General features: G+C 39.2%; 1 protein-coding gene across 1 annotated transcript in view; it reads left to right on the top strand.

Annotated features, from left to right (window-relative positions):
* LOC145981836 (sphingomyelin phosphodiesterase-like) overlaps nt 1–16,731 on the top strand; it is a 66,660-nt gene that overhangs the window by 11,428 nt on the left and 38,501 nt on the right. The window contains exon 3 of the mRNA XM_083115277.1: nt 5,298–5,465. Within this exon, the coding sequence (XP_082971403.1) occupies nt 5,298–5,465 (168 nt within the window). The remainder of the gene's footprint in view (nt 1–5,297; nt 5,466–16,731) is intronic.

Here is a 16,731-nt window from a genome sequence, read left to right as displayed (position 1 = left end):
ATGTGTTAATTGACTTCTACTGACATCATCCCTTAGTACACACTCCATACTACTTTTGAGGATACAGATATTTATATCATACAAGAAAAAATACGCAATATTTAATCATGGTGCCTACAGAATATTCCACCCCTGTCCGAAGCAATAAAACTCCCCTTCGTTGCAAAAAATTGGGAGCTGGGAAGGGACAGCAAAAGTACAGATAAAGAAGTTCCCTTAAAAATAACTCTAGAGAATCTTCTACCTAGATTCGGTCATAAACAAGATGAAAGAATATAATAGCTTCTGTCTGCATTTTCACTGCAAACAAATTATACAAAAAATAGTTCTACCTAATGATGTAATGTAAAGGGGGCTGACGGCAGTGCCAGGGGAGCTCAGCCCGCCCTGGCCCCTGCCTGGCTACGGTACCGCGTTTGTTAGAACCTGTCCCGTTTCCCGCGCTAGGGATCGCTCGACAGTTTCGGTGCCAATGAGAAACGAGGAAAAAATCGTCTGCTGGACAGCGAGGCGCGAATGGAAGCCAGAAGAGAGGCGCTTACGTAGACGCTATTGCCACGTTGAGTATTTTAATTGGCTGCCTGGCTTTGACTTTCCCCAGCACCGAGAAAAGCCAGCCATCAGCTAGCGCGGGAACCGGGACAGGTTGTAACAAACGCGGTATACTTCTCAACATAGTCCCTCCCTGGTTCTGGCATTTCTACCAGCGCTACAGGAGGTTCATGATGCCTGTCTCATAGAACTGTGAGTCCTGTTGTCGGAGCGATTCCGTTACTACATGCTTGACAACATCCGAGTGAAACCGGCGTCATTGCAGCGCCTACGAACAACGATTCGGTAAAAGAAGTCGTTCTGCTTCATGACAACGCGTCTCCACACACGGCTCACAATACACGTGACCGTCTTAGTGGGTTTTGGGTAGCATTTGCTCCAACATACACCATACCTTGCTCAGAGCGTTTACCATCTCTTTGCTTCTTTGAAGAAGTATCACAGTGGGCGCCGATTTCACTCGGATGATGTTGTCAAGCAAGGGTTGGGCTCCGACAACAGGACTCAAAGTTGTATGAGACAGGCATCATGAACCTCGTGTAGTGCTGGGATAAATGCCTGAACCGGGGGCTTGACTGTTACTTCTTTCACGTCAATCTGTCTGTATTCGTCTAATAAATGCCTATTGGAATTTATAGGCTTGGTATTCTTATTTTTCGATCACTCCTCATCTCCGCGATAAGCCAAAAGTGGCAAAAAAAGCGAAGTAAAATGAAGCAAATAAATCCAATCCAAATATTTATTTCGTGTATGTAGAAATTATGGCGATTATGCAGGCTGGACCAGGACTTGAACCCGAGCCTCTGGCAACCCGTGCCATTGCTCTACCGGGTCAGCCCTGATTTCGTTTGATTTTTCGCTTCAGCTGTTTACCTGGGTCGAATTGTCCCAGTCAGTGCTGCCGCAACGGGATCTTTATTTCATTGATGGTTACTTCGCTTTTTTGACACTGTTGACGAATCGCGAAGATGATAAGTGATGATATGATTAAATTGATGAAGGGACACTCGCGTAGCGCGCTGTGCCAACTACTCCGCCACGAAGCTCAGTGCACAACGGAATCTGTTGCCTTTGAAACACTGGAGTCTGATTTCTCCCAGCATAGAGTTGGGTCATTCCATTGTAACAGGTGGGACAAGCGGACTACACTATTGATATTAAAGGAACTATTCTACTGTAAGCAACATTTTTCCTACGGTTTCTGTGCAATGAAATATGAAAATTAACACCCTTGATCATGGACGTCCGCAGGATTTTTTCCAGGGAGGGGCAAGGAAGGTATTTTTATCCAGAGGGTGCAAACAAGGCACATTTTCTCCAAAAATAGTGTTGTTCCCTAAAAAGAAATTGCTTAAATTTCAATTTATGGTGATCATGCAATAATTAACACACATTATTGTGGCTAAAATGAAATTATATGTGTGAAATACATAATTTTTGGTTGACTTTCATTTTCCATAGTAGGCCACGGCCCCCCTTGCCCCCACCTTCCGGACGCCCATGTCCTTGATTAAACATAACTACCCTTATAATACTTTCCCACATTTGTAGCTATAAGTGAACAATTTTGTGTCACTGGTGGGACAGACTAAACACTGCCTCTTTACTTTATAAGAAGTTTATTTTAATTTCTGTGAATTTTGAAATGATGAAAAAGTAAATTATTTAAGACAGAGAAGGTAATTGACCTTTGAATATTCTAGTGGAGTTGAGGGGTAAATGTAACAATTAAAGGAGCCATTAATTGCATTTTGGTGTCACGAGTAGGACACAGTACAAAACAAAAGTAAATCAAAAACTTAAAAGAAACGAACAATATGTTAAATGCCTAACTAACTTTCTAACTTTATTATGTATAATACTTGAATATTTATACAAATGACAATTTTAGATTGTTCACTCACAAGACAGTATAAAGTCACAGCATTGCATTTAATTTGTAAAATTGTGGGTCAGGGGCACTTTCGCACGGAATGCCCCAGTTGTAATTACTCACGATTTACCACACATAGATGTACAGTGGGAGCCATGAGTATTACCGTGCAAATTGTCCATGACTATTTTCATTAATTTCTCTTACATCTTATGTGTTTTTAAGCGATGGATTTTTATGTATACTGGTGAAGAAGTTGTCAACAGGTTGTTTTGAGTTTTCTTTTAATTCTTGAAGCTGTTATTGGGTCAAATAAAGTGCACGAACATGGTGATGGACAATTTGCAAGGTAATACTCATGGATCCCACTATACTATGCATAAATTTCAGTGAAATTCGTCCACGTCATCAGCGTTTCAAAAGTATGCCCATACCTAGCTACAATGTACTCTAGTTATTGTTATTAATAGTAATTATATGGACCAACAATGGATGGGATTCTCTTGAAGCAAATGTATAATTTTGGTATTGTTCTTTTAATAGCTTCCGTGTGTGTCTCATAAGGAGGAAAATGAAATGACAAAGGTGAAGTTATGCCCCGTACATTGCACCATGCCAGGAAGGCACACAGCGGGTGTGAAGGCAGGACTCCACAAATTCTCGAATCCACGACTTTTGCGACAACGTCGTATGCGACACTAGCATTTCTGCCGTCATCTGCGACACAAAGTGTAAATAGCTTCCCGTCACACTTTATCCAGGCTTAGGACTGGCAGCATCATGGAAGCTGGTGGGTTTTTGAAAACCTTTATTAGTTTTCCTTCACACTGGCATCCTGGCATCATGGAAGCTGGGTGTTTAAAAGCTGGATGTATTTATCCTTTGTCAATGACGGATTGTTTAGATCCCTTGTCAGTATAGGAGCAGACTGCACTCCCTTGGCAATGTAGAAATGTAGAATGCGTCGTTTCTCTTGTAGTTGAACCAACATTTTACTATTTTCATTCTAATTTTTGAACGTAGGCCATTCTCCTCAAAAAGCGCTTAAGATCTCTATGCATTTCATAGTCGGCAAACGCTCTTTGTATTCTCTCATCTAATGTAATGTACTGACGTCGTCTACGTTTCCCTTTAAGATTCAAGGCCCTCCTCTCACATAAGTAGTCGTTGTACACAGCTTCTAATCTTAAAGTCTTCACTAATTGGTACACGTTAGGACTTGACTTTTCCGTCAATACATTAACTGTATGGTTCCATCCCTCGACTGCATTGTTAGTCCTGTGCCGCTGTTGGGAGCAGTTCCACATGGAAATGTCGAAAACAGAGTTGTTCATCCACTGTTCAACGAAATAATCCAAATTTATTCTCAATATGTCGTGGTTTGGCGCATCTTCCATCACACACAGCCATCCATCATCGACGTCAGCCACAGGGAGGTAAGCCAGAGCTGAACACATTCTTACACACAGCCGCACGTCTGGATCTGTTTTGTAATCGTTTGTCAGTCCCAACTCCTGCACCTTTCGCCACAAACATTGGTTAAAGTGATAATTACAACCACTGGTCTGAGCCTCGGGAAATACTTTCTTCAGAGACGCTATTGCTGCTGCACGTACGGAAATGTCGCTAATTCTGGTAAACAAATTAGAAATCGTAGGGGAAAATCCAAGCAGTGTCGCTTATGACGGAAAAAAAAACAGTTTTTGCCTCAGTGTCGCAAATGACGGTGTCGGAAATGTCGGAACTTCCAAATTCTCGATCTCCGCCATACTGGAGGTTATGTGATCAGCACCACGCTCCAGTTTGTTGAGCTCCATGGTGTCTGTAAGCAGGGAAAGTGTCGGGAAAGTTGTCACCTGCGGCGGCGCCATCGAGGGGTGCTGGGAGAGTGAGGAATGACATTTTGAGTGTGCGATGCTAACAATAAAGAAAACATGAATGTATGCTTTAGCCATTGTATCCAAGGGCACTCGTTGGATTTTTCTCAGGTGGGGCAGGGTCATAGAAACTTTTATTATTATTATTATTATTATTGTTATTCTATTATTACTGCTTGATTTTTTTAGTTACATACATTTGTAATTTCCATATTCTGTATATCTATATACAATTTGCATAACTGTATACTTAACATTAATTCATGTAGGACAAAAAACTGTTTTTTATAGTTAGATAATCAGTGTCAAATATACTGTATGCTTAAATGTAACCCTACATCAAATAATAATAATAATAATAATAGTTGCTGTAACTTACGGCATGTAAGTCACAGAAAACAATATTTTTTGTTATAAATATCGCTACAATTTCACCATTCCAATTCCATTAATTACCAATTACAGAAATCTCAGGGGGGGCGCTTGCCCCCTCCACCGGGCCCTCCCGCGGCGCCCTTGATTGTATTTATGAAACTATGGCAATGAAACTGAAGAATAACAGTGCCTCGATTCATTTTTGTTTTGGCCACAACAAGCGCATGTTTTGTAATTTGAAACGAAAATAGCTTCTTTAGGTAAGCCAATGACATGTATTGTGTCTTGCAAAAAATCCATTTTTAACCATAATAATGGCGAAAGAAAAGCAACAACCACTAATCATTGTAGAGAAAAGTAAATGCGGGTTCTCTTTCAAGTTAGAGCCGGCACCCGTGGCGGAGTGGTTAGCACCGCGCTACGATGCCAGGGGTTCCGGGTTCGAATCCCGTCCTGGGCATGGATGTTTGCGAGTGTCCATTCATCAATTTCACCATATCACTCATCCACATCTTCGCAAATTAGCCAAAAGTGGCACAGCGAAGTAAATTAAAGCAAATCAATCATTGTCGTAAAGTTTCTTGAAATCAAAAAAACAGAATCGTTTTTTCCGTTCTCAGCCCACGGTGTACTACATCGCCACCAATAGGAACCTGACGGGAAAGGGTGTGTGCGCTGTCGTGATGCAGACCAAAGGCTGCCAGGGTCCCGAGGGAAACGACTGGAGCGTCTTCCTTCCAGAGAAGCCCTCCAACACCCTTCGCAGGAGTAGGAGGAAGAGGAGATTCGTAAGTACTTCACTTCAAGGGCAATCTCCATGGGAGTCGCCAGAAATTGTTGTAGGGAATGGGGATCAGAGTCGAGCCATTGATAAAAGTTCAATGTAGAAATAATATTATTATTATGATTGTTATAATACTTGTACAATAACAACCAATAGACATTAACTAATTTTATTCCAAATTATTATTATTAGTTCATATGTGAGATAACGGCAGTATTACTTTTAGTGTTTAGAACTAATTTCGTATATATTTAGAACTAATTTCGTATATATTTAGAACTAATTTACATATTTCTTTTATAAATTAATATTCATATATTCATAAAACTGATATATTATGCATATAAAAATAATTTATTAGTTCTAAATATATGTAAATTAGGTCTAAACACTAAAACTAAAACTGCCGTTAACTCGCATATCTACTACTATTATTGGGGTGTAAGAGGCACCTTTCACGTAGGCGTCCAAAAGTCAACCTCACTTCCACTAGACTGCATTTTGCAGACGAACGAGGCTCTGGTGACTGGTACTATGGGCAGTATAACTGTGTGTGTGTTGTCCTGTGTTTTGTCCTTGTGTGTGCTGAGTGCCCGTTTACAGCCTCAGCTTTTAACGAAAGTCAGAATATTTTAAGAGATTTTAGTTGTGCAACGTTAGAGTTGTTATTTTTAACGGTAAGGGGCTGGACCCTGTATAATGTGACGGGTGCAAAATAGCCTAAGTGCTGACGCACCCAAAATTTTAAATTCAAATTCAATTCAAATTCAACTACTAAGGTAAGTTACCGCAATAAGGCCCACCTAAATTTTTTTGCCATTGAATCTGTCAATGTAGAAGAATCGACAATTATTGTTACAGGACATGAAACTTTATTATGTTGGTTACAGACTATCAATATATAGCAGTCGTACAATTCCTCAAAATACAAAATAAAATGTGATGAAAAAATGTTTTTGCAATGGGCCTTATTTTGTACCCTATTTCACAATAAGGCCCGCGTAGCAACATTCAAAGTTCGATGGTAAATTGTTACAAAACTATGCTTCAAAGCACAAAAAAGAGTAGATGTTGTCCCCGCCAGTGGATGTTTGTGCCCTCAGGCGTTTAATATTCGCAATTAATTCGCATGTATTTATAACTAATTTGCACGGGTTTTAATTAATTTGCGCGTACTTAGAATTCATTTACATGTACTTAGAATATTTTACATTTATGTATTTGCATGTTTATAACTTTTTATGAATATATAATTATTTATTTTATGAAAAATATGTATATAGAAGGTAATTAGAGGTACTAAACGGTATGCATATGGTTTTATATTCATTACTGCAAAGTATGTAATGTATAAATCGATAATATTAATGTTTATAATATTGAAAATAAGTTTTCTATGGTTTATGAACCGCTATGAACGGTGGTAATGGGTGTAGGTACAGGTCCAATTACGATTGGGGACGGTCCCGGTACTCGAACCCGCGATATGTAATATTATTAATTAGTATTATGCAATTATTTCATCATGTTATGAAACACGGTGGTGCAACACGCCAGACAGAAGACGGTGAACTCCGCGCTCCGCGCTGAGGGTAGAGGAGAAAGGAATTTGGGGGAAGTGCGTTCAAGGTCAAATGACGTCAGAACGCCAGAACAAAGAAAGATGCTGATTAACCAATCAGAGAACGCGTCGGTAGATTTTCAGAACCGGTTTCTTTTCCAAGGTCAACCAGTACGCAAGAACAGGGGAAAGCTATGCAATAGTGTAGGGCAAGGGGAGGGATTGATCCAGACAACAAAGGATGTCTGGAAATGCGAAGCAAGGGTCAAATTTTTTGAAACTGTGCGTCGCTTGCATGCTACGACATGTTTCTGTCAAAATATGCCAAGGTTACCGAGAACACTAGAACAAAGGATGATGGGAAGGAGTTCAAGGTGAACTAGAACGCAAGAACAAAGAAAGCGTCGATTTTATTTCAACCAATCAGAAAACGCGTCGGTTTTATTTCAACCAATCAGAAAACGCGTCGGTTTTATTTCAACCAATCAGAGAAGGCGTCAGTTTTGTTTATGAAGTATAAAAAAGCGTGTAAAAGCGAGAAGATGTTAGTTTGAGAAGAATTTCTGAACCATTGTGTCAGAAAAGATATCAACTTGTGATTATTGTCTGAGTTTTGAAGACAAAGAACTCAAAAGAAGCTATAATTAAGGTAAGTGTTTTTATTATGTAGTGCGTTTTTTATAATGCGTAAATGCAAATATTGAAGCGAATCAAAAAACAAATATGTGTAATGTGAACAAGTACTACAACTATTTTTTCTATTTTTTTACAGGTGATTCTATTGTCTGTGTGCGTGCGACTGGAAGAATCTGTTACTGAAAGATGGCGTCTACAAGCTCCACAAACGAGGCTAACCACACTGCGGTGAGTACTTCGGATGAAATTATATGTAATTTTCATTCTGGAAAGTATACTTCCCCACTTGAACTTGTTAACGCATACTATGATATGTGTGACAGAGTTGTTTTCCACAACGATATCCCCTCATGTGATCCGACTTTTTTCTGCGAGACAGTGCAAACAGCAATGTGTCAATTAGGGGTGGGGGCAAATCAGTTTTCAATTGTGGATGAAAGAGAAAGATATTTTAGACGATTTGGAATGCTAGGACGGGAGGTATCCATTGAAATACCTAATCAGGTTGTGGGGGACCCTGAATATTTGGTTGGGTCCATGTTCCAATTTTTGATGAAAAAGATTTTTTTTGATGTGGCTCCGGACAGTCAGGTTGGTTTGATTATTTTCGGCAATGAAACCAATAAGGATATTTATATCCCTTGGCGCCCTCTTTCGGCATTAAATCCCAAGATTATTCAACACTATGTGACCAAAGTGCTGAACAGCAATGAATCCTTCTTTGTAGATAACTCTTTGAAATGCATGGCCCATATTGTCGAACCCAAGCGCGGTAGAGGGAAGAAAAAATACCCCCTTTACAGAAAATACGCCCCCTTACTATCAATAAACAATGCTAACCAGAGACAGACTGCTTTTACTATTATGACTAACGATGACAATTTATGCTTGCCACGCGCTATTGCATTTGCCCAAGTCAAAGTCGACAAGAATACTAAGAAAGTCGACTCGTTCCGAAAGTATGACAATAAGCTGAAAGAAGCTGCTATGCGGTTATGCTATGAAGCACGCGTTGATCCAACCAATGGATGCACTGTAGAGGACATTGTTAAATTTCAGAACAATTTGGGTCCGGAGTACCAAATTGTAGTGTTTTCAATGAAAGAGGGGGAAAGGGAGTATGAAGTTATTCGGTCAACACCGTTCGCCCCTAAACAGATTAATTTACTGTATCACGATCAACATTTTGATATAGTTAATTCTGTCCCCACACTTCTTGTGAAAAAGTACTACTGCCCCAAATGCCAAGTCGGGTTCGCTCACAAGTATCAACATACTGAATGCACTAGGTATTGTTCATTGTGTGAATACACTCATAGTGATGAATCCACTAATACTATCCCCAGAAAATGCTCTGCATGTAACAGGAAATTTTTGTCCCCGGAATGTTATGAAAATCATTTGCGCAATCTCTTGTTCACTACTTTGTAACAAACGTTACATTGGTGAATGGTTTGGCAAACACTTGATTTCCGCCCTTCTGTGCGCAAATGATTTTCATAACATTCCGGGGACAAAAATTTCCTGTTACATGCAGAGCATTTTCTGGGGATAGTATTAGTGGATTCATCACTATGAGTGTATTCACACAATGAACAATACCTAGTGCATTCAGTATGTTGATACTTGTGAGCGAACCCGACTTGGCATTTGGGGCAGTAGTACTTTTTCACAAGAAGTGTGGGGACAGAATTAACTATATCAAAATGTTGATCGTGATACAGTAAATTAATCTGTTTAGGGGCGAACGGTGTTGACCGAATAACTTCATACTCCCTTTCCCCCTCTTTCATTGAAAACACTACAATTTGGTACTCCGGACCCAAATTGTTCTGAAATTTAACAATGTCCTCTACAGTGCATCCATTGGTTGGATCAACGCGTGCTTCATAGCATAACCGCATAGCAGCTTCTTTCAGCTTATTGTCATACTTTCGGAACGAGTCGACTTTCTTAGTATTCTTGTCGACTTTGACTTGGGCAAATGCAATAGCGCGTGGCAAGCATAAATTGTCATCGTTAGTCATAATAGTAAAAGCAGTCTGTCTCTGGTTAGCATTGTTTATTGATAGTAAGGGGGCGTATTTTCTGTAAAGGGGGTATTTTTTCTTCCCTCTACCGCGCTTGGGTTCGACAATATGGGCCATGCATTTCAAAGAGTTATCTACAAAGAAGGATTCATTGCTGTTCAGCACTTTGGTCACATAGTGTTGAATAATCTTGGGATTTAATGCCGAAAGAGGGCGCCAAGGGATATAAATATCCTTATTGGTTTCATTGCCGAAAATAATCAAACCAACCTGACTGTCCGGAGCCACATCAAAAAAAATCTTTTTCATCAAAAATTGGAACATGGACCCAACCAAATATTCAGGGTCCCCCACAACCTGATTAGGTATTTCAATGGATACCTCCCGTCCTAGCATTCCAAATCGTCTAAAATATCTTTCTCTTTCATCCACAATTGAAAACTGATTTGCCCCCACCCCTAATTGACACATTGCTGTTTGCACTGTCTCGCAGAAAAAAGTCGGATCACATGAGGGGATATCGTTGTGGAAAACAACTCTGTCACACATATCATAGTATGCGTTAACAAGTTCAAGTGGGGAAGTATACTTTCCAGAATGAAAATTACATATAATTTCATCCGAAGTACTCACCGCAGTGTGGTTAGCCTCGTTTGTGGAGCTTGTAGACGCCATCTTTCAGTAACAGATTCTTCCAGTCGCACGCACACAGACAATAGAATCACCTGTAAAAAAATAGAAAAAATAGTTGTAGTACTTGTTCACATTACACATATTTGTTTTTTGATTCGCTTCAATATTTGCATTTACGCATTATAAAAAACGCACTACATAATAAAAACACTTACCTTAATTATAGCTTCTTTTGAGTTCTTTGTCTTCAAAACTCAGACAATAATCACAAGTTGATATCTTTTCTGACACAATGGTTCAGAAATTCTTCTCAAACTAACATCTTCTCGCTTTTACACGCTTTTTTATACTTCATAAACAAAACTGACGCCTTCTCTGATTGGTTGAAATAAAACCGACGCGTTTTCTGATTGGTTGAAATAAAACCGACGCGTTTTCTGATTGGTTGAAATAAAATCGACGCTTTCTTTGTTCTTGCGTTCTAGTTCACCTTGAACTCCTTCCCATCATCCTTTGTTCTAGTGTTCTCGGTAACCTTGGCATATTTTGACAGAAACATGTCGTAGCATGCAAGCGACGCACAGTTTCAAAAAATTTGACCCTTGCTTCGCATTTCCAGACATCCTTTGTTGTCTGGATCAATCCCTCCCCTTGCCCTACACTATTGCATAGCTTTCCCCTGTTCTTGCGTACTGGTTGACCTTGGAAAAGAAACCGGTTCTGAAAATCTACCGACGCGTTCTCTGATTGGTTAATCAGCATCTTTCTTTGTTCTGGCGTTCTGACGTCATTTGACCTTGAACGCACTTCCCCCAAATTCCTTTCTCCTCTACCCTCAGCGCGGAGCGCGGAGTTCACCGTCTTCTGTCTGGCGTGTTGCACCACCGTGTTTCATAACATGATGAAATAATTGCATAATACTAATTAATAATATTACATATCGCGGGTTCGAGTACCGGGACCGTCCCCAATCGTAATTGGACCTGTACCTACACCCATTACCACCGTTCATAGCGGTTCATAAACCATAGAAAACTTATTTTCAATATTATAAACATTAATATTATCGATTTATACATTACATACTTTGCAGTAATGAATATAAAACCATATGCATACCGTTTAGTACCTCTAATTACCTTCTATATACATATTTTTCATAAAATAAATAATTATATATTCATAAAAAGTTATAAACATGCAAATACATAAATGTAAAATATTCTAAGTACATGTAAATGAATTCTAAGTACGCGCAAATTAATTAAAACCCGTGCAAATTAGTTATAAATACATGCGAATTAATTGCGAATATTAAACGCCTGAGGGCACAAACATCCACTGGCGGGGACAACATCTACTAACTATTTATTCTTTCAGTTAAATGGTAGAACAGGGAAATATAATCTGGTTCTTGTATTGTACGCCTACACCATAGGCCGGGTGTGCCTAGGCTTTATCAAAGAGAATTAAATACAGATATTTCAATGACAGAGAAAATGAGCTGCAGTTTGTAAGAAGTTGAAAATGTCATTACTTGGTACAAACGTGTGCATTATCGCTGATGAAACGAGTGTCTATCGTTTTTCGATTTTTTGATGTCATTGGAGAAAGAATATATTTACTGCATTTTACTCTGTACTACAGCGATTTTCTTCTATACCTGTCACAAACTGCACGTGTGAGAGAGAGCTTTATCCAAGCTTACCCAAGTTAAAACTCAGAAGCAGGATAGATTGGAAGTCCTGCTCTTGCTATTTGTGGAACAGGAAAAAGCTTAGTCTATTGATGTAAATGAAGTTATTGATGAGTTTAAGAACATTGTACCTTTTGACAGACGTCTCTTGTTATAGATGATGTATTTTTTTGTAACATTTATGAACATTTTGTGTGTGTGTAATTTCTATGCAATTTGATTTTTTTCTACTACATATATTCAGAAATTTTCAACACTGTCATTTAGTGAATTTATATTCCTTTACAAACATCAGTGCAGTTAAAGAGCCAAGTGATTGTGTTGCAAAATATGCTATTAAAAAGGTACAAGACCTCATTTTTTTCTTTGTTCACACCCAAATATAAAGTTCTAGCTACGCCTATGGCCTACACTAATTTTTTTAACGCAGTCTATACTTTGGTTATTAAGCTCGAATACTAACCAATTGAACCTTCTTTTCTGTTATTAATAATAAAAGTAACAAGTTTCGTTATTTTTGGTAACTTGAAATGATTTATGTCAATTTCAAGAGGGGATCGGCGGACCCCTCCTCTCCTCCCGACGGCCATGGCTATCATACTCTAGTGTTCGAATTGAAAAAAAATGTGTTGAAAGGAGGGGGGCTTCCTCGTTCACATTTGAGCATTACATATAATAATATAATTTATCATGACCCATACTTATAAAAAAATGAAAACTTCAAAAAAGAAGGAAAAAATGTTTAGTAGAATGAGTAAGTAAAGGGGAAATATGAAAAATAGGATTATCGATCTGGGAAAACAATATTGAATACGAACATTTTCATAGTAATATTTAAGGTCTTAACTAAGCCTTGCGTCAGGTCAAGTTTGCAGCAGGTTTTCGCATATGTAGATCCAAACGTGCGCGCAGAATATAGTTCCGCTGAGACGGGTTCCATTCCGACACAACTGCACACTTGCAAGAAAACAGTTATTTAATTTGTAATATACAGACAAAATGATACATCCATTAGCAGGTATGGACTTGATCGGTTGCAATCACTGTACAGACGAACTTGGATCCGCAGATTCGCCAACTGGAGTTTGTATTGCGCTGAAGAATCGCTGAAGATCAAGAGCGAGTCGAGCGAGACTGAATACGTTGCAGAGCGCGTGGAATCAGTGATACCAGTGTTGCACATCCCACTATTCTAACCCTATGTTTATCGTGATTCATAATCGTGCTATAACAGCGGCGAGAATGGTTGAATCGAGGTCTCCTGTTCAGTGCCCGGCTTTGCCCGAGTGTTATTGAGCACCATCCGAAGGAAAAAGCTCTTCAAAATCAAACACGATGTTTTAAATCCATATTCCTCCTTAAGGTAACAAGACCAAAATAAAACAGGGCGTCACGTGATTTGCCTTCAATGTGCGCACGAACTGTGTCTTGGATGTTGAATGATTTGCGGTTGAGTTTAGGAGTAGGAAACTATTGTTTGTTGTTTGACGACAAAGGAATCTCCGCGGCATTAAAATATATCGCCGTGAAAAAAACAACATGTTAATTATTTGGACCAGGCATGCGTCAACACGGGGCGTACATTGATTCGAGCGTGCAAAACCACCGCCAGGGCTGAAGCAATCAACGGGGGAGGCTTATTGTTTCACCCATTGGCGGCAATGAAGGCTTTGTTGAAGACGCATGTTTACTGTTCTGTGCAAAGGAAGGGAAGAAATGGACAGACCAACATTTGGCTCCTGGTTTAGTGAAGTGATTCATAAATTGAAAGCAAACAGAGTAATAGTAGCAGACAATTCACTACATTGTATATAGCCTATCACCAATAACAAATCATGCTTTTTTGCTAGTATAAACTTGTATCTTATAGTAACGTATGTATTGCGAACGAAGCAACCAAGATTTTCATAAATTTATTTCTAAACGTGAAACAATAACCGGGCATTAAATTCAAGAGGGGCATGTCGTTTACTATTATAATACCTTTGTTTTTCTTTTGTGCGTGCTCGACATTAACACACATGCCCTCATGTTTCGAAGATATTTCGCGATTTATATTAAGTGAGTACACATTTATTACATAATCTATGCGCAGAAAGTACTTAAAAATTGTATGGTTCAGCTGACAAAAATAAGCAAAAATGCATTCCGCTTGACATGCATGTACGGATTTTGATGTGTTAAGGGGTTAGCAATACTGCCGATTCTCTCATTGTCTGCGATACGAAGAGCTCGGCGGTTCAGACAAGACTGGCACGGATGATTCTGAGCTCCGTTCTCGCGCGGATTAATACATAAAACCTGCTGCAAACAGCCTGACGTAAGGTTTAGCTGTGTTAGGAGAATAATTTGGACAGGCTGCCAACGCCTAAAGCACCGCCATCTTATTAAAATGAACACTCTTATTTAAATTAAAATAAAAATAAATCCTTCTGTATTGCACCGCGCTTTCCAGATTTCACCAGCGTGCATCAGACTGGTGCACCAAAAATCACGTCAAATTCGGTGAAACTCGGAAAGCTTCGTACTGAAACAAATGAAAGTTAGATTCGGAATGCGCACGCATATCTGTGTTTATCAGGAAAAAATCACCATCAGTGACTAAATCATAGAAGATATTTCATAAATATTATATATTTTTACTGAACGGCATCTTGTTTTGCATGTGCAGTACGAATGAATATAAGTGGCATTCTTTTGTAAAGATATCGAATCTTGCAAATGGATGCATTCCTGCATGTTGCAGCAGAAGATGGACGCATGTTTTGATGCATTGGCATACTTTATTTCACTTTGCGTGCAAGTGAAGGAGCGTAGTATTTAAAATGTCGACAGTTTATTCCTGCATCCAGCTTTTTCGCCCTCGGTGCAACAAAATCGGCGTGACATTCCGTACTATTGCCTACAGAAAGTATATCATGAATCAGAAGAAGCTTCATTGCAGACGACGCCATTTTGATTCACCAACCGCACCAGTCTTGAGGCTGGTGTCCAGTGTTGCCACAATATGAGGGCACAATTTCCCTTTCCAAGGGGCAAAATTTCCCTTTTTGTACCAATTTTTCCCTTCACCTAAGCAAATTATATAATAATAATAATTAGTAGTAGTAGCAGCAGCAACATTATTAGTGGTGGTGTAAGCAGCAGTAGTACGTAGTTAAGTATTCCGTTGAATTCGTTATTCGTTTGAAAAAAAATATTTTTAAAAAATTTCAGTTTCATCACTTCCTGACCCGATGTCCCAGGTTTGAATCTTGGTCAGGAATCCATTTAATCGTTAATCCTCATCGTTACTATTTATCCAAAGATGCATAAAAGCAACTTACAATAAACAAACATAAAAATGTGGATATGAAATTCGAAATTAACATAAACTGTAATAATGTAGGCAGATGACCTTAAAACTTTCCTGCAATTGTGGTATTTCTAATCGAAATTCCCTTCTCCATTTTGGCTAAAATTTCGGTCCGAATTTCCCTGCAAAAGGGAAATTTCCCTTCATGTGGCAAAACTGTAAATTGATGACGTCATGGTTTAACCTGGTGAAAGGTTTGTTAAGCCGAAGCGCAATACAGCCCAGCCCGTCCACCGGTGAAATCTGAAAATCGCGGTTAGTCCCTGTTCTTCGTGTTTCGCAAATGAGCTCGATAGCCAGGCACATTCGCTCCTCGGATATACTGCAGGAAACTGTGAATTAATCGCGGTCATTCGAAATTTCTCGACAATTCACGACCGACTGTGCTAAAAACTGATTAATCAAGTCCTGTCTTAAATTGTTGTTTTAAGATCATTTTTGTGTGTAAACTGTTAGATGTAAGGTAAGCGGATTTTTAAAACAACAAAACGGGACATTTTTATATTTTCCTGAAGCAAAAACGGGATGACAAAATGTACACATTTCAATGTATATACTGTTTCGTTTACGTCGTGGCTCGACAGCCCTTGAAGGACCTTGGCCTATTCAGTGTTGCCACAATCTGAGGGCACAATTTCCCTTTTCAAGGGGCAAAATTTCCCTTTTTAGACCAATATTTCCCTTCACCTCAACAAATATAATAATAATAATTATTATTAGCAGTGATAGTAGTAGTAAAATTTCCGTTGGTCCATGTTCGTATGAATAAAAATATTACACAAATTTTTACATACATGTCAGCTTCATCGCTTTCTGGTCAATGTCCCAAGTTTGAACCATGAACCACAATCCTCATCGTTACAATTATCCGAAGATACATAAAAGCGACGTACAATAAACTCAAAAGAAATATAAGTCGATACAGGCTTATATTCAAGGCAGCAGAAATAAGAAGGAACAGAAAAAAGTAATAAAAATAAAAATGTGAATATGAAACTGAGTCAGAAGTCTTCAAATTTCCCTGAAATTGTGGTATTTTTAATCCAAATTCCCTTTTCCCTTAAATTTCGGTCCGAATTTCCCTGCAAAAGGGAAATTTCCCTTCATGTGGCAACACTGGGCCTATCTCCCGGCTGCCTGTCTCCATCCCACAATCTTACATAGAGGTGTGGAGATTTTCAACCGGTAATGGGGTGACGTGGGGTCAGCACGTCGAACCCCCCAGTCGTTATAGGAGATTTCCGAGACCGGGTTACGCTACTCACTCGTAGCTCCCCAATATCCTCACGATGCTGGGTTGCCACCGGTCCTATACACAGGCTGAGAACCCAGAGACTGAACCGAGTCGGACTCGAACCC

The sequence above is a fragment of the Lepisma saccharinum genome, chromosome 30 (assembly GCF_977018435.1).
Source record: "Lepisma saccharinum chromosome 30, izLepSacc3.1, whole genome shotgun sequence".
Taxonomy (NCBI): domain Eukaryota; kingdom Metazoa; phylum Arthropoda; class Insecta; order Zygentoma; family Lepismatidae; genus Lepisma; species Lepisma saccharinum.
The sequence above is the reverse complement of the archived record's forward strand: the minus strand, read 5'-3'. Positions and strand labels throughout refer to the sequence as shown.